The following is a 23,784-nucleotide window of genomic DNA, read 5'->3' on the forward strand; positions in this document are numbered from 1 at the left end:
GTTTGTTTACAAAAACAAAAGGAACCGAGAAGGGACCAGGAGGATAGGAGGAGGGTAGAGTGCTTATGGGAGTGATACGGTTAAGTTAGCCTGGTATGCAGGGAAGTGAACAGATGAAAAGATGGTGCGGCCAACGGTTCCAGGTGGCACTGGAAAGATGAGAGAGATGTGTGAAACTGAAATTCTCGAGGGGCTCTAGACTTCAGTGTGAACAAAGTCCTGGCTGTGACTGGGACACGAGGCAGCTGATGTAGAGGATCCAGGTTCACTGTAGCGGAGGAAGAAGGACTGAGAGACTATGACGTGTGCTTGTGCTCATGGCAGACCCAAGCAACCATGTAATCAGTATTTACATCACTGCTTAAGTTTCCATATCACATTGATGATGGTGCTCCAGGCAATCCTCTGGGTTTTCAATATAATTCTGTTATGTATTTACTTTTGGTTGTAAGTCTAGCCTTTAATGGCTGAGCCATTTCTCCAGTTCATTATAAAGCTATTTATAGACAGCTGTTTCGGTTCATCTTAACAATTCTCAGAGATAGAGGATAAACTATATATAAGGATATTGTCTAACTGTGATGGATATTTTGGTTGTCAACTTGACTATATTGGGAATTAACTAAAACCCAAAAATGACTGGGCACATCTATGAGAATTTCTTCTTCTTCTTCTTCTTTTTTTTTTTTTTTCGAGACAGAGTTTCTCTTTGTAGCTTTGGTGCCTGTCCTGGAACTAGCTCTTGTAAACCAGGCTGGCCTTAAACTCATAGAGATCCATCTGCCTCTGCCTCCCGAGTGCTGGGATTAAAGACATGCGCCACTACTGCTCGGCCCTGTGAGGGATTTTTAATTGGATCATCTGAAGTGGGAAGATCTACTTCTGATCTGGATATTTAAGGTGTAACACACACCTTTAATCCAGATCTTCTGAAGTATGAAGATCCACCTTTAACCTGGACCACATCTTCTGCTGGAAGCCTATTTAAGGACAAAGAAGGAAGCCTTGCTCTTTGTTTCCTTGCTCTTGCCCTCACTAGCAAGCCCATTTCCTTACTGGCATTATAGCCTACTTCTTCAGGATTCCAGCGTATACTTAGGATCAGCTGAGACATCTAGCCTTGTGGAATGAACAACTACTGGATTCTTGGGCCTTCTGTTCATAGCCACCCATCTGATGGATGAGCTGGATCACAGCCTGTAAGTCATTCTAATAACTCCCCTTTATGTATGTATGTGGAGACCCTGACTAATAAACTAACCCAGTCTTTTATTTCCTCTAATTCCCTAATCTTTTATTTCCTTTTTTCTATCATTTAATATTTAACGAAAGAATGATTTTATTTGTGTGTGAAAGTGTGGGTGTATGGGCGTATGTAGCATATATGCAGGTGTGCATGCCTGTGTAGGCATGGAGGTTCAAAGACAGTGTCAGGCCCTTCAGAGCTGGAGTTTCAGGTGTCTGTGGGTACTGGGACACAGGGTCTGTGTCACTGGTCCTCATGACTGTACATCAAGTACTCTTAATGATGGAACCACTTCTCAAACCCTCCATCATTTAACACTTTCTTGGTTACAGTCCTAGTTACTGTTCTATTGCTGTGAAGAGACAGCATGAGCACAGTACCTCTTATTAAGAAAACATGTGACTGCGGGTGTGCTTACCGTTTCAGAGGGTTAGTTAGTCCATGATCATCATAGTGGAAAGCAGATAGGCACAGCTCAGGAGCAGTAGCTGAGAACTTTACATCCTGATCCAAAGGCAGAGAAAGAAAGACTGGGCCTGGTGTGGGCCTTTGAAACCCAAAGACCATCTCCAGGGAAATACCACTCCAACAAGGCCACACCTTCTAGTCCTTCTAATCCTTTTCAAACAGCTCTACTTTCTGGTGACTAAGCATTCGAATATATAAGCCTATGGGGACCATTCTTATTCAAACCAGCAAAGTTCAGTCCAAGCTTAAGTAAGTCATTATCGATGCATGAGGCAAAGGCAAGTGCACAACAGAGTGAAGAAGACACGTAGCAAACTCTTAAATCCATTGAATATAGTTTCCCTGAACACAGCAGGTAAAAGTCAAAATGCCCACATTCATCTTCCATAAGATTTATGCTGGCTTTTTAGGGGAATACAACTCTGATCATAAAGTTTTAAAGCATGACTTAAGCCCTCTCCAAGATTAATCTCTCTCTTCTCACAACTTTCAAGTCAGGATGAAACTCTTAGTGGCAGATCAAATACTATGCCTGCCTGTCTGCCACCATGCTCCCAACAATGATGATCATGAACTCACCCTCTGAAACTGTTAAGTCCCCAATTAAATGCTTTACTTTTCTTTCTTATGCTGTTTTGTTTTTGAGAAGGGTCTTACTATGTAGCTCTGGCTGTCCCGGAACTCATTTTGTATACTAGGCTGGTCTTAAACTCACAGAGGTAAATCTGCCTCTGCTTCCCAAAAGCTGGGATTAAAGGTGTGTGCCATTAAACCCCTGTGGTGGTTTGAAAAAAAAAATGGCCCCCAAAGAGAGTGGCACTATTAGGAGGTGTGGCCTTATTGGAGTAGGTGTGGTCTTGTTGGAAGTGTGTCCCTGTGGGGGATCAGCTTTGAGCTTTGGTTTTTCTCAAGCTTCAGTCAGTGTGACAGTCAGTTGACTTCCTACTGCCTGTAAGATGTAGGACATGCGGCTATTTCTCCAGCATCATGCCTGCCTGCTGCCATATTCCCTGCCATGATGATAAAGGACAGAACCTCTGAACTGTAAGTGAGCCACAATTAAATGTTTCCTTTATAAGAGTTGCCATGGTCATGGGGTCTTTTCACAGAAATAGTAACCCTAAGTAAGACAACCCCACTAAATAAATTTTATTTTATGAATTGCTTTAGTCATGGTGTCTCTCCACAGCAATAGAAAAGACAACTAGCTGACATTTAAGGGTTAGGGAATTATGATAGTAATTATGTGACTATGCATCTAAATCTCCACCACCAGGACAGAGTTGGTAAGATGAGCAAGCTGATCCCAGGGTATGGTATGAGCTGACCCACATCTGTAGTTCCAAGTTAATAAGAGCTATTAAGTGGGTCTCTACCAAACTGAGGCAGTGTTTCCCAAAGAATCCGGCTTTACATTTATAAAAACCTTTAATCTTCTGAACAATACAACTTTGGAGCTGTTCATTGTTAACTATTTCTTGCCACAGAGACAGAAAAACAAAAACAAACAAACAAACAAACAGAAAAACCACTGGGAATAGGCAGAGAGAAGCATAAAGTGGGCATGAGGAAAATGGGTGGTGTAGAAGCAGAAGTTCCCACCTCCTTAAAAGCTTTATGGCCCTCTTCTGGCCGGCCCCCAGTTTCTGTGGGACACACAAAATACTTAAAGCAATAAAGTCTCATTTTGCTTAATCTGTGAGGTGGATTTTGCTGCGTAAGATGAAGTCTGAAAATCCCCAGTACCGACAACTCTGCAGCTGAGGTGCCAAGGCACACAGAACAACATGACCTGTTGCTGATGCTCTAGGATGCCCACCAAACTTCAACAGCCCGATCTTATTACTCAAGGCATCGGATACTTTGGTGACAGGACATGACCTGGAGGCTTCCTTCCTGCTGGCTGGCTCTCACAGTGCCAAAGGTGCTACGAAAGCTGCTCAGGAGAAGTTATTAAAATCTGACCCAGCTGTGATCACTGCAAACTACAAAAATCCACTGGCCTGACAAGATATGCCCATTGACAAAATAGTGTCATAAGTATCTGTGGATAATCAATTGCTTTCTGATTGGACTTAAGGCCCACTCCACAGGAGGAAATTCATGCCTGGTATTGTAAACCTGGCCAAGAACATATGCCAAGGGAAATCATGACAGCTTGACACTATATTCATCTAACAAGACAACAGTAATATGCCCTAAGGGGTCTAGGGCCATGACCTCCCTAGCATTGGGCTTTTGACCAAGTTTACAGTATTAGCTAAGAATTCTCTCCTGTGGAGCAGGCCTCAAATCTAATCCCAAAGTATATAGTTATCACCAAAACCCTTGTGCCACTGTTGTACATACAGGCACTTCTTCCTGGAGAAAGAACATTAGGACACCCAGGGTTTGCTGCTGGTTAATAACACTGATAGCTTATCTCTCCCACAGGCTTGTATAGCATCTTCCAGCTATGAAAATAACCAACAGGTAAAAAGCTCTCAAATTTGTTCCAATTTGATTTTTTTTTTAAATGTCCTGCAACAAAAGTGAGTTGTGTCTTTAGTAGCAGGGGTGGTCATACTATTTGATAAGTATTTTAAAAATCCCTGGTAGTGGGTCCGTTCACCGATGCAATAAAGTCAAATCCAGTTGAATTAATAAACTCAGGTTTTATAAACAGAGTAAAGCAAAACAGAGGGAAACAACTCCCAGTTAACTCTCAGGAAGGCAGGAGAGAGAGAGAGAGAGCCTAAGGCAGATCTAGTGACCAGGTCTTGAGTAGCTGGTGGGGGGAAGGACACACCCTTGGGGAAGAGCAAGGTCTGGAATGGGAAGACTGGGGGCTGGGCTCCCAACCGAACATCTGAGGGGAGGGGGGCTGGAATGTGGGAGAATGAGGCTGGAGCAGAGCTTCCAATTAAACACTGTTAAGTTTGGGGGGCAACCAAGAACAATGGCAGTACCTCTGGAGCCTCCTTGACCAATACATAACTCACAGGGAGGAATTCTACACCTGATACTAAGATTTTCACTTAATCACCCAGATCTTCTAGAGAAAGCACTGTCTGCCCATGGAGGATACCTGTGCTTAAACTCCTTAAAGTACAGGCAATCAAACAACAACAATAACAACTTTACAAAGCAGTGGGTTTCTAAAAGAGTTTTTCATACAACCTTAGTTTTGGCTGAACTCCTTTTGTTTGTTTGAGACAGGGCTTCCTGTTGTCTAGACTAGACTCAAACTCACTACTAGATGAGGTTGGTTGGCCTTGACTCCTAGATCCTCCTGCATGTACTGTTAACAAAGCACGGATCAGTAAAGTAACAGAATCAATGACTTAAAGGACTGGGTGTGGTAGAACACAACTGTAACCCCAGAATTCAGGAGGTGAAGGCAGAAGGCAAATTCAAGAACCGCCTTGAACTACATCTTGAGATCTGTCTTAAACAAACAATAACAAAACGAACCCAGCTCCAAGATAGAAATAAACAGTCAGTGACTGTTACTAAGCAAAAGAATTATGAGATTTCCAACTACTCTTTAGATATGCAGGATATCTGATATGCAACCCCTGTGAAAGGGTCCTTTGACCACCAAAGAGGTCAGAACCCATTGGCTGAGAACTGCTGCTCTAGATCATCTACCTATCTATCTATCTATTGATAATTTTTTGTAAGAGACATCTTGCTACATAGCCCTGCCTGGCCTGGAACTCACTATAATGACCATGCTAGCTCTGGACTTGTGGTGAACCTCCTGCCTGTTTCTCAAGCACTGGGTTTACAGGAGCATCATGCCTGGCCATCAATATATTTTTTTCAAACAAACTGTAACTCTCTAAAATTCTTAGTTTTTACTCATTTTAAATTTGCAGTTTTGCATGCTGATAAAAAAGTAGTAATAACACTATGCAAAATAACAATAATTAACACTGGATGTCTACTTGTTACTAGTACCTACCTCATACAACTCATACTCTGCTGACGGTCCTGTTTAATAATTACAGCAAACATGCTGGATTTGCCACACTGCAGGACACTGTTCCTATGCTTTACACTTACTGTTCATTTCCTGATCACAGTAACTTGGTGGAATTCTTAGTGTTACTCTCACTGTAGGGACAGCAAGGCTGAAAATATGGAGAGGTGAAGCAGTTTGCTCAGTTACTGATAAGACTTGCTTTAATTCCCAATGAGTTCCTACCATGGTGCAGTACTGTCTCTTAACAGTATGATTCATAATTAAATTTAATTAAAATCTTAAGTACTAATGTCTTTTGCATTTTAACCCTGTATGAAAAGTTAGTTAATATCTATTTTTACTATATGTATTTCTAAAATGTAATGGAGACTAAATTTTGTACAACAAATCTAGTTTCACTACTTTTATATAGTGGACCCACTAGCACAGAGCACAAAAGCTATTGAAAACTTTAAATGTTTTATTCTTTTCTAAAACTTACCAATTGTGAGGTCATGCACTGGCTGGAACCTCTTGTCTGTAAACTGTAGCAATAAGCACGATTTACCAACACCTAGAAATTAAAAAATGAACAAATAATCAGAGGAAAATAAAACCCACCTAAATTAAGACTGACCTTACAAAAGCACAGAGGAGCGGCAGCAAGGGTTTCTGCTGCTGTCGTCCAGTCAGTCATTATTTACAGTTCTCCAAGTTTTAAAATAACCCCTTTGCGCTTCCTTATTCATTAGTTTTCCATGCAAAGGAGGCTGGCACATAAACTCCTAGTATAGCAACTAGGTCTTAGCAGTTCCCACCAAAGCACCACCTAGGGAAGCTGGACACATGTATCCTTTCTGTCATTTACAAAATGAGGATTAAATGCATCCATATCACAGGGCAGGGAGAATTAAATCAGCTAAATTATAAAGCACTCAGGACAGAGTAACTTTAGAACTCATTTATTATTCTATTTAACTAAAAAGTCAAAATCCAACAGGTTTTTACAACACTTCACTTCTTCCCTCCAAGAGCCCTCTTAGCCGTGCCACCTGAGTCCTTTCAACACTGCAGCAGTGTCCCTTTCCTTTAAAGGCCGGGCTCAGCCTTTGCCGTAGGTCCCAAGAACTAGCCAGCCCTTTTCAGCTCATGTTCATGCTTCTCTTTGTATCAGATCCTCTTCTTCAGTGGACAAATTTTCAAGAATCTCACATTCAAAACATACTGGTGCCTCTTAAAGAATTTAAAGACCAAGTTCTTTGCAAAAAACGTAGTCTGGTTCAGCAAACTCAGAGCTGCCACATATAGCAGTGAGCTAACCCTCAACCTCAGCTTCGTCTGAGATGACTTCAGAAAAAGGGAAAAGTCTAGAACAACAGGACATTGAGAGACTCTGTGAAAGTCATTAAGTAACATTTATAAAAATACAAATGCAAATAGCAGCTGATCTGGAAACCTGGCTTCATACACAAATGCACAGATTACCAATAAACAACACTGAAGACAATAGTTTTAGTGGCCAGGTGTGGTGACATACATCTTGAATCCCAGTGCTCTGGAGGTAGAGCGAGCAGAGCTCTAAATCTGAGGCCAGCCTGGTCCAAGTAGTGTGATCCAAGGCCACATGGTGAGACCTTGCTTTTAAAAAAACAAAACAAAACAAAAACCGCAAGGCCAGGCCAGGCGGTGGTGGTACACACCTTTTATCCCAGCTCTTGGGAGGCAGAGGCAGGTGGTTCTCTGTGAGTTTGAGGCCAGCCTGATCTACAGAGTGAGTTCTTGGACAGTGAGAGATACACATAGGGAAAGACTGTCTTGGAAAAAAAAAAACACCAAAATAAAACAAACAAACAAACAACATAAACACCAAAAAACTAAAACAAAAACTAGGGGACATTTGTTTTTGGCAACCTGGCATCCTGAGTACCCTTCTGTGATCTCTCTGAAAGCTGAGATGAAACTGACAGAGGCTGTCAATCAGATGTTGCTGCTCAGAACCAGGAATCTAAGTTTTTCACTAAAATCTTGTTTCAACAGAGTTGGTTTCTAGTAGATAACACAGAAGTAGACTACAAGAAGCAGAAACAGATTTATATGGTTGAATTACATAGAAATTAAAAAAATTAAGACTAATATGTGTTACAGAAGGATACTTTAAAAAGTACAATAATAGTAACATTGCATAATTCTGTTGATGAAATTAGGATACAAACATCAGAATACAATTATTTGTTTAAATTTATAACTGATAGCTCATTCTGCTATTTATTTTTGTACTAAATAAAGCAAAGTTTTGAGTAGAAGTGATTGGGGCCATGCACACTTTTACTTCCCCCTTTGAAATGGAAAAAATGATACTTTAATCAAACAGATGGGATAGCTTTTTATTATTGGATTCATTTCTACAAAACAGGCCTGCAGAACTACCAACTTCATTCTTTTAAAAATGAGAAATCCTTCATGCAGTCTCAGGGTTTCTATTGCTCTGATAAAACACCATAAACAAAAGCAACTTGGGGAGGAAAGGGTTTATCTCTTGTAGTCACCATCATCCAGAGAAGTAAGGGCAAGAACTCAAGGTAGGAACCTGGAGACAGGAACCAGCGCAGAAGCTATGGAGGAGTACTGCTTAATTAAGGCTTTGTTCTCTCATGGCTTGCTTTGTCTTCTTTCTTATGGTATCCAGGACCACCAGCCTAGAGGTGGTTCCATACACAATGGGCTGGGCCCGCCCACATCAATCATTAAGAAAATGCACTATAAACTTGCATTTGTTTTTCTCAACTAAGAGCCTTGCTTCCCCAAGTGATGTTTCCTTAAGTTGATATAAAAGTAGCCAGCACATGCAGTAGCATCAGAGAAGTAAACAGAGAAGTTCAGGTAAAAGAAGGTAACTACTGTGTGTCTCTGATTTCCTGAAGACTAGTGAAAACTAGAATATCTTCCCTATTTTGAGTGACTCATGAAGACTTTTTTTTGAAGGGTGGTGCCTGTCCTGGAACTTGCTCTTGTAGACCAGGCTGGCCTCGAACTAACAGAGATCCACCTATCTCTGCCTCCCAAGTGCTGGAATTAAAGGCTGTGAAAAGGTTCAACCACTGTCAGGCTGAAAAGAACCTTTTCAAGTTTACTGAGTACAAAAGATATCAAGACCAAAAAAACTAGTATTTTGGGATTAACATATGATCTTGTGTTCTTAAATTTAAGTGGTTTGAAATCAGCAAAGTAAATAACCTTTTTGAATAGGAAACCCCCCTCCAATTTAATTCTAGGACGCTCAATGAAGGGAACAATTAGCTTTAAGTACCATTATTAGTAAACCACTCTGTCGTTTATAAGGCACCTGTACATAGTTTTACATCAAGCTCAAAAAACAAAACAAAACAAAAGAAAAACCGGTAAAGTCAGCTAAGCCTGGCATTACATGAGAAAACAGAAGATGAAGAGGTCATACAGTAGAGACACCATACCAATCAAAATCTTCTAATTATAAATAGAGACTCTTGGAAAATGTTCAAGAGTGAGGTCTAGGTCAAAATAATCAAAGATGGACTTGTGATACCATTTGACTTCTAGATGCATAGCAATTATTGCTAAAAATGGACTAAAACCAAATTCTTCTACAAATTTTATTTAATTAATAGTAATTAATTCAATTTGAGATAAGGTCTTAATATATTCAGGCTTGCCTGGAACTTCCTATACACCACAAGATGACTTCTAACTCTTAATCTTCCTGTATCAGCTTCTTAGATGTTGAAATTACAAGCATATGTCAACATACCAAGCATGAACATACTTACACTAGCATACCAGCAGTAAATAAATGACACACTTAATTGCCACTTGAATACACTGTGAATTTAGAGAAGAAATGGGTGTTTGAACAAGCACTTGGCAGACATTATACCAATTTTAGAGAGAACTGAGAAATTTAATGATGTAATTCCACAAGCTGTGGCTCTATCAATGTTCTATAATGCACAGGTGACAACACATCTTGGGAAATTTGGCATTCACGTTGCTTCTTACGTGGGATGTGCCTCTATAAAGGCTCAAGATGGGCATGCATGTTTGTCATCTATGTCTTCATCCCTTCCTATCTGACTTAGCCAAATGGAACCTAACAGCAGAAATAAATTCAAATTCTTCAATGATTGCAATATATATGAAAACACTAAATTTTTCAAATTATAGACTCAAAATGAATTTTAAAATATTGCAATAGGTTATATTAAAATTATATAGAGGAATTCATAAATAGTCAAAATGTAAAGAACTGATCATGAAGTAAGTACCCAACCCCAACTGATAAATCTACAACATAATCCCTATTGCTAAGGCTCAGGGGTCATCACCAAAGAAGGGAGCAGAACGACTGGTAAGAGCTAGAGACAAAAATATCTGCTGGGAGACACTGTCTTCTATATGTAACAGGAGCTAATCCATAAAATTTCAACAATCTGTTGCCTAAACAAGATAATACTGCCAGCTGAAATGCAAATGAAGATGGGAACATTCTCACAAGACTCATTTACCCTTAAGATGAAGGAAACTAATGGTGAGAGAGAGAGAGAGAGAGAGAGAGAGAGAGAGAGAGAGAGAGAGAAAGTCTTCCCCAAGGACAAGCCTAATTGGTACCTAACATCAAGTGCTCAGCTCTAAATACATACATAGGAGCAAATGGATCCTAAATGGATCCAGCAGGTTGTACATATATTTATGTATGCATATAATATGCAATGAAAGTAATTAAATATAAAGTCTGAATCTGAAAGGGAGTTTGGGGCACAGAAGGAATTAGAGAGGAGAGGAGGGGGTGGAAATGATATATGTTAATACTGAACTCATATATTCATAAATTTTACTTAAATTATATGTGTACACACACACACATTCTATTTTTAAAAGATATGCCTTGACATGTGACCCTGACTTGAAGCTATACTACAGAGCTATAATAATAAAAAGAGCTTGGTATTGGCATAAAAACAGATATGTGGATCAATGGAATCAAATCAGAGACCTTGACAATCCACACACCCATAAATACCTGATTTTTGACAAAGAAGCCAAAATTATACAATGGAAAAAAGAAATCATCTTCAACAAATAGTGCTGGTATAACTGGATGTCAACATGCAGAAGAACACATAAATCCATACCTATTACCAAGCAAAAAACTCCAGTCCAAATGGATCAAACATAAATCCAGTTACACTGAACCTGACAGAAGAGTAAGTGGGAAGTAGCCTTGAAAGCACTGACACAGGAGACCACTTCCTAAATAAAACATCAGTAGCACAGATGCTGAGAGCAACAATTAATAAATGGAACCTCCTAAAACTGAGAAGGCAAAGGACACGGTCAACAAGACAAAATGGTTGCCTACAGAATGGGAAAAGATTGCCACTAACCACACATCTGACAGAGGGCTGATCTCCAAAATATATACAGAACTCAAGAAATTAGGCATCAAAAACCAAAGAATCCAATTTAAAAAGTGGGGTACAGATCTAAAGAGAGAATTCTCAGCAGAAGAAACTCAAATGTCTAAGAGACATTTGAGGAAATGCTCAACATCCTTAGCCATCAGGGAAATGCAAATCAAAACAACTCTCAGAAACCATCTTACAGCAGTCTGATAGCTTATGCTGGAGAGGATGTGGAGTAAAGGGAGAGCACTCTTCCACTGTTGGTGGGAATGTAAACTTGTACAGCCACTTTGAAGATTAGTATGGCGGTTTCTCAGAAAACTGGGAATCAACCTACTGCACGACCCAGAAATACCATTCTTAGGCATATACCTAAAGGATGCACACTCATACCACAAGGACATTTGCTCAACTATGTTCATAGCAGCATTATTTGTAATAGCCAGAACCTGGATACAACCTAGATACCCCTCACCTGGGGAATGGATAAAAAAAAAATGGTACATTTACACAATAGATCATTACTCAGCAATATAAAAAATGGCATCTTGAATTTGATGGCAAATGAATGGAACTAGAAAAAAAACTATATTGAGTGAGGTAACCCAGACCCATCAAGAAAACATGATGCACATTCACTCTTAAGTGGACAGCAGACATACAGTAAAGGATAACTAGCCTCCAGCCCACAACCCCAGAAAACTAAGAAACAAAGAGGCCCCTAAGGGAGACATGCATGGTTGTCCCTGGAAAGGACAATATTTTGTACAACAGCCATTGCAAATAATTCATAATCAGTTTCCTCAATCTGTAATTTACCATTATATAGCTGAAATCTTACTAGCTGATTTAGAAGCAAATACCTTAGAAAAATGCTTGAAGAAGCAAAAAAAAATTATTATTTTTTGCATTGTTGGGGATTACAATTGCTCCTGAAAAAAAATACAAAGAGGAGACTCTATTAATTATTTAGAATATAAGATAGGTTTACAAAATAGTCAACCACAGAATGTACAAATCAGGAGAGATTGAGAACTCAATAATTTTTAAAAAGTTCTAAGACGGGATTAAAAACTTGAGAGCTAAGTATTTTTTTTTCAAATCTTACAAGTTATAAGGATTTAAATAGTTCAATAAAATTATCAGCTGAGACTGAGAGACAATTGGCTTAGGTAGAAAAGAAACTACAAGATGCAAATGTGGATCACTTGAATCCATAGCTTGATTATATCTGGGTCAAACTACCTTCTATGCATTTTGCTACAGGAATTTTTACACAGAGAGAAGATAATATTTTAGAACGGATATTTTTGCCACACAGAGTAAAAAATTAAAGAACTATGGCAAAAAGGTTTCTGAATAGAATCTGAAAAAAATGAGACTTCATCAATTAACAGAAATAGACCCAGCAAAAATTGTAGTTAAGTTTTTACTAATGCTGAAATTGCCTCATTATGGACAAAAAAAAAAGAACACTGGCAAAGAGCCTGTAGTAATTTCTTGGGAGATTAGAACAAATATCACAAAAGCAAGAGACTTCAGTTTATAAAAAGAACTAATTGAATTCTTCCTCACAGAATGTGAGCAAGAATTTCTGGAGGCCCTACATTCTACAATGATGCAAATAAATCAATAAAGGTTATAAGTCAGAAAAATTAAGTAAAGTGGCTCAAAGTCCCTATGAGTATGTTCAAAAGTCAGAATTATATGCTATTCTTATGGTATTATTAGATTTTCCAGAACCTCTTAATATAGTTACTGATTCTCAATATGCAGAAAGAATTTTTACATATAGAAGCCATTGAACTTAGATAATTTAGGATTACCTTTGTCATTTATTCAATTATAAGAAATAATAAGAAATGGAAACTAATCCTTGCAAATAATATGTATCAGATCCCATTTGGGTCTACCCTCTCCTACAAGGTAATGATGAAATTGTTCAGCTACTGATAGGAAATGTGTTGGAAGACTCTGAATTTCAAAAGAAACACCATGTAGCAAGGGTTTGAAGAAAGAGTTTTCTATCATTGGACAAGTCAAGGAAATTAGGAAATGTCCTGCTTGTTCTTTATATAACCAAACTCCACTATCTGCAAGAAGTATTCCAAAGGGTACTCAAGGAAATGAAATTTGGCAAATAGATACATTTTATTTTGTTGAGTTTGGGAAATTAAAGTATGTACACCATATCACATATACATATCAGGATTCCAAAAGGCAAAGCTTTGAGCTCTGAGGATGATTCTGTAATCACAGACTTGTGAGTTATAACCATTAAGGAAGTATCTGTACAAATTAAGACTGACAATGCTCCAGCATGTGTCTCTATTAAAATGAAACAGTATTTTGCATATTATAGGTAAACCACACAGTCCTTTAGGGCAGTTATAGAAAGATCTAATCACACTCTAAAAGATATTTTAATTTAAAAAGGGGGGGATAATAAAGACCCTCAGGGATAGAATGCACAATGCTTTATTAACTTTAAATTTGTTTTGTTTTGGTTTTTTGAGACAGGCTGTCCTGGAACTAGCTCTTAAAGAACAGGCTGGCTTTGAACTCACAGAGTTCTGCCTGCCTCTGCCTCCCAAGTGCTGGGATTAAAGACATGCACTACCACTGCCTAGCCTAATTTTAAACTTTTTAAATACTAACAAGTAAGAAGCCATAGTTGTGGAGAAACATTGGCTAATAGGGAAAAAAAATGCCAAATTAAATCAGCCTGCATACTTTAAGAATATGTTGACCTCAGAATGGAAACCAGAATAAGTGCTACATTGGGGAAGAGGTTTTGCTTTTGTTTCTACAGGAGAAGAAAAGCTATGGATACCATCAAGATTGGTTAAGATTAGATTTGAACAAGAGAGACCTCTTGATGAGAAGAGGTAATAATTCATCTAACAGCGTGGCTATTCAACCTGCCAAGAAGGGAAACTCCCCAGAGTTAAGGTTGGGTTTTTGTCTTTCCAAAAGAATAAAATCATGGAACTAAGGAATCTAAAAACTACTGGACAAATAAAGACATCTGAAAGGACAAATCATCCAGAAAAATGTCCCCCACCCCAAAAGAGTAAAATGGCCTAATGGCATGGCACTATTCTCTTGCCACTAATCTCTTTAAAACTCTTCTTAAGGTATAAATATTATCTCTAAATTTTTAAGATTATATATACTTAAACCTTCTGCTGTGATATTAATGGTCATATACAGTACTAACTAATTCTAGAAATAAGCTTTATCTAGTTTCCTGTATGTGGTTTTAGGCTTGAGTCTGAAGGAAGCAACTAAGAATTAATCTACAGTGGCCCATTAAGCTCTCTGATATCTGATGCATATGACATTTAAAGTGTTTAACTTTTCTGCAGTGAACTGCAACCATTCCTAACAGAAACCTATGAAGTCTTCAAAAGGATATTGGGGCTCAACAATGATGAATCCACCTGAATTGTGCTAACTCCAGTAAGCTGAAAAACACCACCCAAAAATCATCTTTGGACTACAAACTGCTCAGGACCACTTCAAAGTGGTTAGCTAAGATGGCCCTGTCTCGTAAACTACTCCAGTCAGGACTTCAGACAAGCTCTGCACTTTCATATCACACAGAGATTGGACAACAGGTAGCTATCCCGTAACTTGAACATTGTATCTCAATTTTCTCAGGGTCCCCTAAAGAGGACATTGTCCATAGACAGCAGGAAGTAATTTTAACAAAATGATGACCACATTCCCAAGAGGTGGGTTGTGTGGTTTTTGGTCTTTGGTGATTTTATAGATGTTTGACAGGTTAGTTGAAAGTTGTTTTTGGTCATGGTCAGGAAGAAAACTAAGCAAGGGAGGTTTAGATTCTGGGATCCCTTTCTGAAAAGAAAAAAGGGAGATATAGAAATGATTGAATAAAAGGGTAGGTTATGGGATCTACTTTTAAGCTAAAAGAGTAATTATTAGTCTCAAACATTTTACATTGGTATGAATTTCTATATATTGATACAAACAAGGCTATTTTGTTGTACTGTATATGTTTCTACTCAAGTTAATTTTGTATACTGATAGAAATTTAAGTTTATTTTTGTTCTTTGTGTTACATGTTTTTATGTCGTTTAAAGTATTGTACTTATGTAGCTCATTTAAAAATGTAAAGTTCTAGTCCTTGACAGCTATTTAGGATAACAAAGAAACACAGCTTAGTAGTTAGTCATCTATAACAATCAAACTTATAGTCATGTTAGGTATGTTTTCAAGGTCAATCAGAGATATATTTTAAACAGACAGTCTTCAAACACTTCAGAGATCTACAGAATATGACATTTTAATGTTTTAAGAACATAAGGCTTTTCATGAAAGTGAGACTCGTTTGCTCCTGGCAGCACCAATTTACTTCAAAAGATGATGATGGGCACTGAAGAACCTCCGTATGAGGCCTGCTACCATCTGAGGCAAAGTTAGCTACTGGACAAAGAAACTGCCCTTTCCTCGACTGCAGACAGTATGCTGTCCAAATTGGACAAACAGGACACAAAAGAAGGCAACTGCTGAATTCTGCCAAGACAAGGTAGTACAGTCCTTCAAAATTCATGTTCACATGGGCTGGAGAGATGGCTCAGTGGTTAAGAGCACTGCCTGCTCTTCCAAAGGTCCTGAGCTCAATTCCCAGAAACCACATGGTGGCTCACAACCATCTGTAATGGGATCTGGTGCCCTCTTCTGGCCTGCAGGCAGACACACAGACAGAATATTGTATACACAATAAACAAATAAATATTTAAAATAAATAAATAAATATTAAAAAAAATTCATGTTCACAGAGTAGTCCGTCAGATACTTTAGTCCCACAGGCTGAAGAAAGATGCCCTAACGTGACAGAGGAACCTTGGAGTGACTGTCCAGACAGGTAGATGTCTCTGTTATTTCTTAGTTTCAGAAGTTACTTGTTCTGCACTTCCTGTTTATTCAGTTAATAGTATGTCCTTCTCAGGTATCTGAAGGGGTTGAAGATTGATAGTTATAGTTACAGTTTTCCGTACTTGTGATAGAAAAAAATTAGGTACAAAACTTTGTACTCACCAAGATAGGACAGATAATAAAACATTTTCTCTGAATTTGCCAAATACTAATGGACTGGACATTGTGTATGTATGTATTATTTTTTTCATTTTTTCTTTTGTTTTTTTGAGACAGGGTTTCTCTGTGTAACGTTGGTGTCTGTCCTGGAACTTGCTCTGAAGACCAGGCTGGTCTCAAACTCACAGAGATCTATCTGCTTCTGCCTCCCAAGTGCTGGAATTAAAGGTGTGCGCCACTACTGCCCAGCATGAATGTATTTGATAATTGTTCTTATTATATATAGTTTTATTATGTTAGAGCTAAAATTTTTCCTTTTTATTTAGACAAAAGGGGGATATGCTGCAGGACATTTGTTCTTACAGCCATTCTACTGTGCTGATAAAGCCATCTTGAGTCAAAGGATGGAGTCAGTTATTGGCTGACTGGGATTAGTCATAGAGTTGTTGGAGAGTTGAGGAAGTTTGCTAGAGAAGATTGAGAAGAGAAAAGAGGGATTTCCAGGTTTGGTGGATAGGGGAAACATAGAGGGTCAGCCATTCGACTCTCCGCTGTTCCTAAAATTTATCAGGTCTTTATCTCAATTTCCGACTAATGAGTTTTTATTATATTGAAACAATTTAGGTATCATTTCACACAAATACCTCAAGGATCAAGAAAAAAAGCAATACTTTCTCAGTAAACAAACACCCACTTACAGTTTTTCTTGGGTTCTATAAGCCTATTTTTGGTGGTATTAGTTTTAGTGTTAGTATTATTTTGAAACAATGTTTCACAATAAAACTCAAGCTGGCTTCAAACTCACAACAAACTCAGAATGTCCTGGAACTCCTGATCCTGCCTCGATGTCAAACCTTCAGGGATTATGGGCAGATTGCACCCTGTGCTGTGCTACCACCTTTACAGTTTAGTTCCTTTACTCAGCTAGTCAAAGAGGGTTTCTATTTCTTGTAACCATTTAGGTCTGTCCTAAAATAAAATCCTGAGTCTTTGGAGAGAAAAAAAAAAAATCACTAGCGGAAGCTAGGAAGACAGCTCAGCCAGTAAAGTTCTTGCCAAACAAGTATGAGACCTTGTACGGTGCCAAGTGTCTGTAATATAATGCTGAGGCAAGGGCAGAGAGAGGAATAGACAGCAGAGATGGAGGATCCCTGGAACTCGCTGGCCAACCAGCCTAGTCAATAAACAAAAACACACTTTCCCAAGAAAATCTTAGGTGAAGAGAGATGAAGACAATCAGCACTAATTTCAGACTTCAACATGCATGTGCACATGTACCTACACAGGAATAAGTGCACACATACAGGAAAAACGCCACTAGTAGAGCTGGAGATGGGTAGATGGATGGATGGACGAACCAAGATGAACAGATACAAAGGATAAAATGACAGTTAACAAATCATCTTAATATAAGGAAGCTTATACAAACCACCTAGATACAAAAAAAAAAAAAAGGAAGCAAAAGAAAACACAACACAGGCCAGGAATGCTAAAGAAAAGCCGTAGCAGACTATTAAAAAGTACCACTTGGCCATAAATAAGCAGGTAAGCAGAAATGTCCTGGGGCAGGGGAGCTGGTGAAAGGAATTCATGTATTAAGACACATAGAGAGCAAAACAACATGTTTTTAAATCTGTATTATTTGGATACTAGGCAGCATGGGCAAATCTGGGTTGGTTTTTAAAACAAATATGAGGTAATTACAGAAGCATTCAAGGAAACAAAACAAAGCGATGATGGGCTATTGCCATTTCTTACACAATTCACAGCCACATATTTTGAATGAGAAAGGCGCCCACTGGCGTCTACTTTGAATATTTGGCACTTGGTGGAATTCTTTGAGAAGGATTAGGATTGGAAGGATTGTTTGAAGAGGGTGTGTCACTGGGGGCAGTGCTTGGGGTTTCAAAAGACAGTCCCAGTGCTCAGGAGCTCTCTGTAAGGTCTCAGCTGTTTCTGCTACCATGCCTTTTCTCTGTCATCATGAACTTTAACACTGAGATAGTAAACCCAATTAAACACTTTCTTTTATAAGTTGTCTTGATCATGGTGTTTTGTAACAGTAATAGAAAAATATCTAACACACATATTAATCTAACACACATATCTAATCTAATGTCTTCATTCCCATGATATAAAGGTACTAAGACTCAGAAAATTTGCACAGTAATAGATGCAGGCGTCAAGAAAATCCTTGATCCTAGCTTTGGACAGACCTACTCTGCCCTGACTGTACACTGTACTTTCTCTTTAAATAAAGAACTATGCAGTACTCAGCAGCAACTCTACAAAACCAAAAGATTAGCAGACCCAGAGCAGACAATTTGATAAGGAGCTTAGAAGAACCAAAAGAATCTGCACAACACAGGGGAGAGTGCCGAATCTGGAGTTAGAAAGACCCAGGTTTAAAATCCAGCTTAGTCAGTTATTAGCAATGTTGTGCTACGGCAGCTTCCCATTCTCCAACTAAAAAACAGAGTCTCTCCATGGATTTTATTGCTCAGATACAATGAGTTACCACACAGAGAGACTGATTGCCTTAGACAACCACTTAACAGCAGCTGGACACAGTGTTAAATGCTTCTAAGTCCAGCGGTTGGGAGACTGAAGAAGAGGGACTGCTGCAAGCTCAAGACCAGCCTTGACTACATAGTGAGACCTAGAAAGAACCAACCAACCGAGAAAAACAAAACAAAAGTCAAGACTTAGGGAAGAAAAGGTTATTTTTGTTATCCAGGTGAACCCAACCTAATTACATGCAACTTTAACAATGGAGACTCCTAGATTAATCCAAGATGAGAAGACACAAGAAGATTTAGAAAGATAGGACACAACACAGCCGCACACACCTTCAATCCCAGCACTGGGGAGGCAGAGGCAGGTGGATCTCTGTGAGTTTTAGGACACCCTGGTCTACAAGATGAGTTCCAGGACAGTCAGGTTTGTTACACAGAGAAACCTTGTCTTGGAAAAACAAAACAAGACAGGACACAAGAAAAATGTGGACAACTGTCTGTTACTATCTTGTAGGAGAAAGAAGAATCAGTGCCCCCACCTCGTGTGTGTGTGTGTGTGTGTGTGTGTGTGTGTGTGGTTGTTATGTATATATGGATATGTAAAGTTGGGAAAAGCCCTCAGATGACATCTAGCAAAGAGACAGGAATAGGAGCCCCATAGCTACAGCTATTGGAACTAAGCCAACAACCTGAATGAGCAAGGACTCTCCAGAACAGAACCCAGCCTTGCCAAAGGTTTGACTTTTGCCAACACAGACACGTCATACATCTGAATTGTAGGATGCTAAGATAAATTTGTCTTCTTTGAGCTGCTAATTTTCTGGTAGCTTATTACAGAAACAACAAAAAATTAATATATCCTATATCCTTCATTTACATAAAATTCAATTTCGACGCCCTTTACTATTTCTGCAAATGAAAAATAATTTGGTAAATGCCATGCTGCCTGCCCAGCAAAACCTACACATCACATTTATCATTCACGACAGTACTGACTGTGCCAGGCACCATCCTGCTCCTGCCTTCAAGAAGTTGGCTGCAACAGCACAGACATCAATATTCACTTTCTCTCTCTCTCTCTCCCAACTTGGTCCCAGACAGTCACCATCAGCTATACCTGAAGATGAGAATATTTAAGATAATTGGGAAAAACCTATGTTTTTTGTTTTGTTTTGTTTTTCAAGACAGGGTTTCTCTGTAGCTTCGGAGCCTGTCCCAGAACTCTCTCTGTAGACCAGGGCTGGCATCGAATTCACAGAGATTCACTTGCCTCTGCCTCCCAAGTGCTGGGTTTAAAGGTGTGAGCCACCACCAGTGAAACCTAAGCTTTATCAAAGCTATAAAAAGCAAAACTGAGGAATCTTGCATGGTGATACACCCCTTTAATCCTAGCACCGGGGAAGCAGATGCAGGCGGTCTCTGTGAGTTTGAGGTTAGCCTGGTCTATAGACCAAGTTCCAAGTCAGACAGGCCATATAGTTATCTTTCATTTCTCAAAGAAGAAAAAGCAAAGGTAAAACTGAGGTAGGTGAGGGATGCCAAATAAAACAAAGCCAGGTCACTAGCTATCACAATGTAATAGACAGTCCGAGTCCTTTGTTCTACCATGTACTAAACATAATTTCTTCTAAACAACATAGCTTGCTTTTCTTCATATGTGAAATAGAAACCTAGCAAATTTGTTGAAGGATTAAAAGATAACCGACTCAATGGAACAAACCAGCATTCAGAGACAGAGGCAAGAGGATCTGAAGTTGAGGCCAATTTATGAAACAAAACGAAGACCATAACTATAAACAAAACAAAACCTCCAGGTGGTGCCAAGTGGTTCATGAGGATCATTTCAACATCATCCTTCCCCACACCAAGAAACAGAGACCTGCTTGGGCTATGTGAAATCTGTCTATAAAAACAAACAACAACAAACCCAAACCAAGATCCCCCTACCCAAGAAAAATTCAACACAAGGACTAAGGACTAGATGAGCCTGTAATCCCAGTACTGAGTAGAATTATTTGAGGCCAGCTTGGGCTATGTAGTGAGATCCTACCTCAATAAATAAATAAGCAATAAAATAAAATAAAAAATTTCCCAAACCAAGGGCTAAGGGTAAGCTACATGGCACTGATATTACTTATTATAGAAACTATAAATACCTATAAAAAAAATACCTATACCTATAAAAATCAATCTGGAGTTAATATCAGAAAAAAATGACACAAATTGAGAAATATAATCCAGAAAATAAGTAGTCAGTACTAACTGGAGAACACTGGCATATATGAGGTCAAGATATGCTGATTCTGCAAGCATTTGAAAGACCTGGGCAAGGCTTTTATTAAAAGACTAACAAAATTTCATAGGGAAAGACTGTGGCAGAATACAGGCCAAGTCAGAGGGAGGAGGAGGGACCAAGGCAATCTTCAAAAACTAGCCATTGGGCATCACAGGCAAGAGAAGGAGATGCAGTAGGAAAGAATGCCAGAAGAACAGGCAGGTATTTTAGAGTTCACTGAGGGTCAAGCTAAAAAGGCAAAGGCATGAATGAGCAGGGGTTTGTCTCTTGACACAGGTATTTCAGGAACTTAAGCTCATGCTAAACTGTACTAGCTGAAGTGGAGTGTGGGCAAAGTGCTACTCTACAGTCCAGTGTCAGCAGTCCAGTGCCTGAACTAGGTCACAACAGAATGCCAAGAAAGGAGTGCCTTCCTTTAAAGCACAGAACTGATGTGGCATGGGGACAAATGTCATACAGAGTACCAGCTCGCTCATATCTGTAGCCCCATTATTCCCTGCATATTGCTTTATTAATCCACAGGAGATCCCAAGTAAAAAACAAGACAAATTCTAAACCTAATTTTCGCTACTGCTGAGACAACCAAGTAATAAGTCATTTCTGTTCCAGGCTATGCTATCTCCAATTTTATTTTATTTTTTATATCTCAGTGGTCTTAGATTCTTCCCTTTCCAAACAATTTACAAAATAAAATATGGCTTTACCCAGTACCTTGCATAGAAAACGATCAAGTTTCTGTTCTCTCTCTCTCTCTCTCACACACACACACACACACACTCACACACACACACAAAAGAACCTTGTTGAAAAACTGTATTCACAGCAGGAAGATTTTATTTTAGGCAGCAATCAACATACTTCCAGTTACTTATAGAACCTACTCTTTACAGGGCCACCTCAAGTTGCTTCTACATTGCCGAAGTTGTGCAAAGGGTCCAGGGTTGTGCAACAGTCACCACTGAAATCAGACTCCGGTGTATTAATAGTTTTAACACCTGAACAAGCTTTAGGCTTATTATTAGATTCGAAGTATGGCCCAAATCGCAGGTATTCGAAGTATTTCATAAAGGGCTTGTTTTATTTGTTTGAGAAATGTATTAGGTTTATATCATTAACTGAAAATTGATTTTTTTTTTCCTTTGCGTCAAATGTACACGAGGTCACCTGAAAATCAGCAACTGTGACTTGACACAACTGGAAAAAAAAGTCCTCAATCAGCATATCACGGTATGCTCACGCCCTGAGCACTGACCCGCCTTGCATTACTATCAAATCCAATAACCCCAGCTTACACGTGGCAAAAGTCGCCAGGGCTCTACAATGCTTTAATGACCCCGAAAGGAACAACCCTGCCATCAAGTCATGTGACCCGACTTATCCGGACTTGGAAGTTGAGAACGTTTCAAAAAAAAAAAAAATTCTTTTTAAAAATAATCTCTCCGTAACAGGCTGTCCCACTTCAGGGTGCGCCTTGCGCAGGCCTAGGCGGAAGCGTGCAGGTCGGGGAGGTGGGACCGGGGACAAAAATCCGGACCGGGGCCCATCACGCTCTGATTCGCTCAGCTTCCCTCTCCCTCCTCGGGCCGCGGAGACAGTCCAGGCGGGGGTCCCGGGCTGGGCCGCCCTGCTGTCACCCTCTCCGGGAGCCGCAAACGGCTGCCCTAGGCCCGGCTGCAGTGGACCCGGGCCGAGCGAGGAAGGCCCCGGCCAGGCCGCGGCCGCTCGCAGCGCCCACGTCATCAGCGCCAGCACTGCGGAAATGGAGCGGCGGCCAGGGGACCGAGGGAGGATGGGAGGAAGGGAGGCGCCGCGCCGCTCCGCGCCGCCCGACCCGCGCCAGCCGCGCCACCGCCGCCGTTTGCCCCGCCTGCCCGCCTCGGCCCGCCACGGCCCGCCGGCGGCCTCACCTGTGTCGCCGATGATGATGTACTTGAAGAGATAGGCGTACGCCATGGCCGCGGCCGCTCCGTGCCAGGCTCACGGCTCCTCCTCCCGCTGTGCGCCTCCTCCGCGCCCTCACCGGCGCCGCTCGGCCGCGAACCCGGGCCCCGCCCGCCGTCGGCCGCCGTCAGAGCCAGCAGCAAGGACCCGAGGGGGCAGAGGGACGAACTGACAGCGCCGAGCGCGGAACGCAGCGGCCCAGCCCTTCGGAACAATAACAGCCGCGGCGCCTCCGCCCCGCCTCCGCGCCGACCCGGAAGTGCTGCCACCGCCGGCGCCGCCGGAGGAGAGGGGAGGAGCCGGGGCAGCGCCCGCCGCTCGGAGCCCCGCCTACCGCGGAGCCCCGCCCACCCGCAGCCCCGCCCCTCCGGCCGGGTGCCGGGAGGTCGCCGGGAAACCGGAGCCGGCTGGGGTTCCGCCGCCGACCCGCGTGACGGGAGGCGGAGAGGACGTTCGGTGCGGGGCAGCTCAATCGGGCGGAAGTAATCCTGGTATGTCCCTGTCACCGAATACTATGCTGTTCGGCTGCTCCTACACCCATGTAAAAACCAAAGCAAATCTGTATGAATCTTCAAGTGGATGTACATGTGCATGTACAGCAGACCATGATTCTAAGCGCTGTGTAATGTGCACTTATATGGCTTAATCATGTTCTATGTATGTATTGTATGAAACCCTGAAGTATGTGCAGAAGCATTATGAAAAGAAACACCTGATATTAAGTTACATAATGGAATTGGGGGAAAAAATCTTAATTTTCACTGATTTTGGGTGTGTGTGTGTGGGGGTGTGCAGTATTGAAGATTTTGTTTTGTTTTTGCCGTTGAATTCATTTTGTGTATATTGCCAGCAACTAGAGACAAACCCATTTCTTA

At 40.5% G+C, this 23,784-nt stretch overlaps 1 protein-coding gene across 1 annotated transcript in view; it reads right to left on the bottom strand.

The window, feature by feature from the left end:
* Window positions 1-23,130, bottom strand: part of Rab2a (RAB2A, member RAS oncogene family) — a 64,147-nt gene extending 41,017 nt beyond the window's left edge. Inside the window, exons 1-2 of the mRNA XM_085677028.2 lie at window positions 22,876-23,130; window positions 6,163-6,234 (exon numbers count right to left, since the gene is read on the bottom strand). Coding sequence (XP_085533154.1) covers window positions 6,163-6,234; window positions 22,876-22,921 — 118 coding nt within the window. The 5' untranslated portion in view covers window positions 22,922-23,130. The remainder of the gene's footprint in view (window positions 1-6,162; window positions 6,235-22,875) is intronic.
* Between the last annotated feature and the right edge of the window lie 654 nt (window positions 23,131-23,784).

Source organism: Myodes glareolus, chromosome 16 (assembly GCF_982192425.1).
Source record: "Myodes glareolus chromosome 16, mMyoGla1.1, whole genome shotgun sequence".
NCBI classification, from domain to species: Eukaryota; Metazoa; Chordata; class Mammalia; order Rodentia; family Cricetidae; genus Myodes; species Myodes glareolus.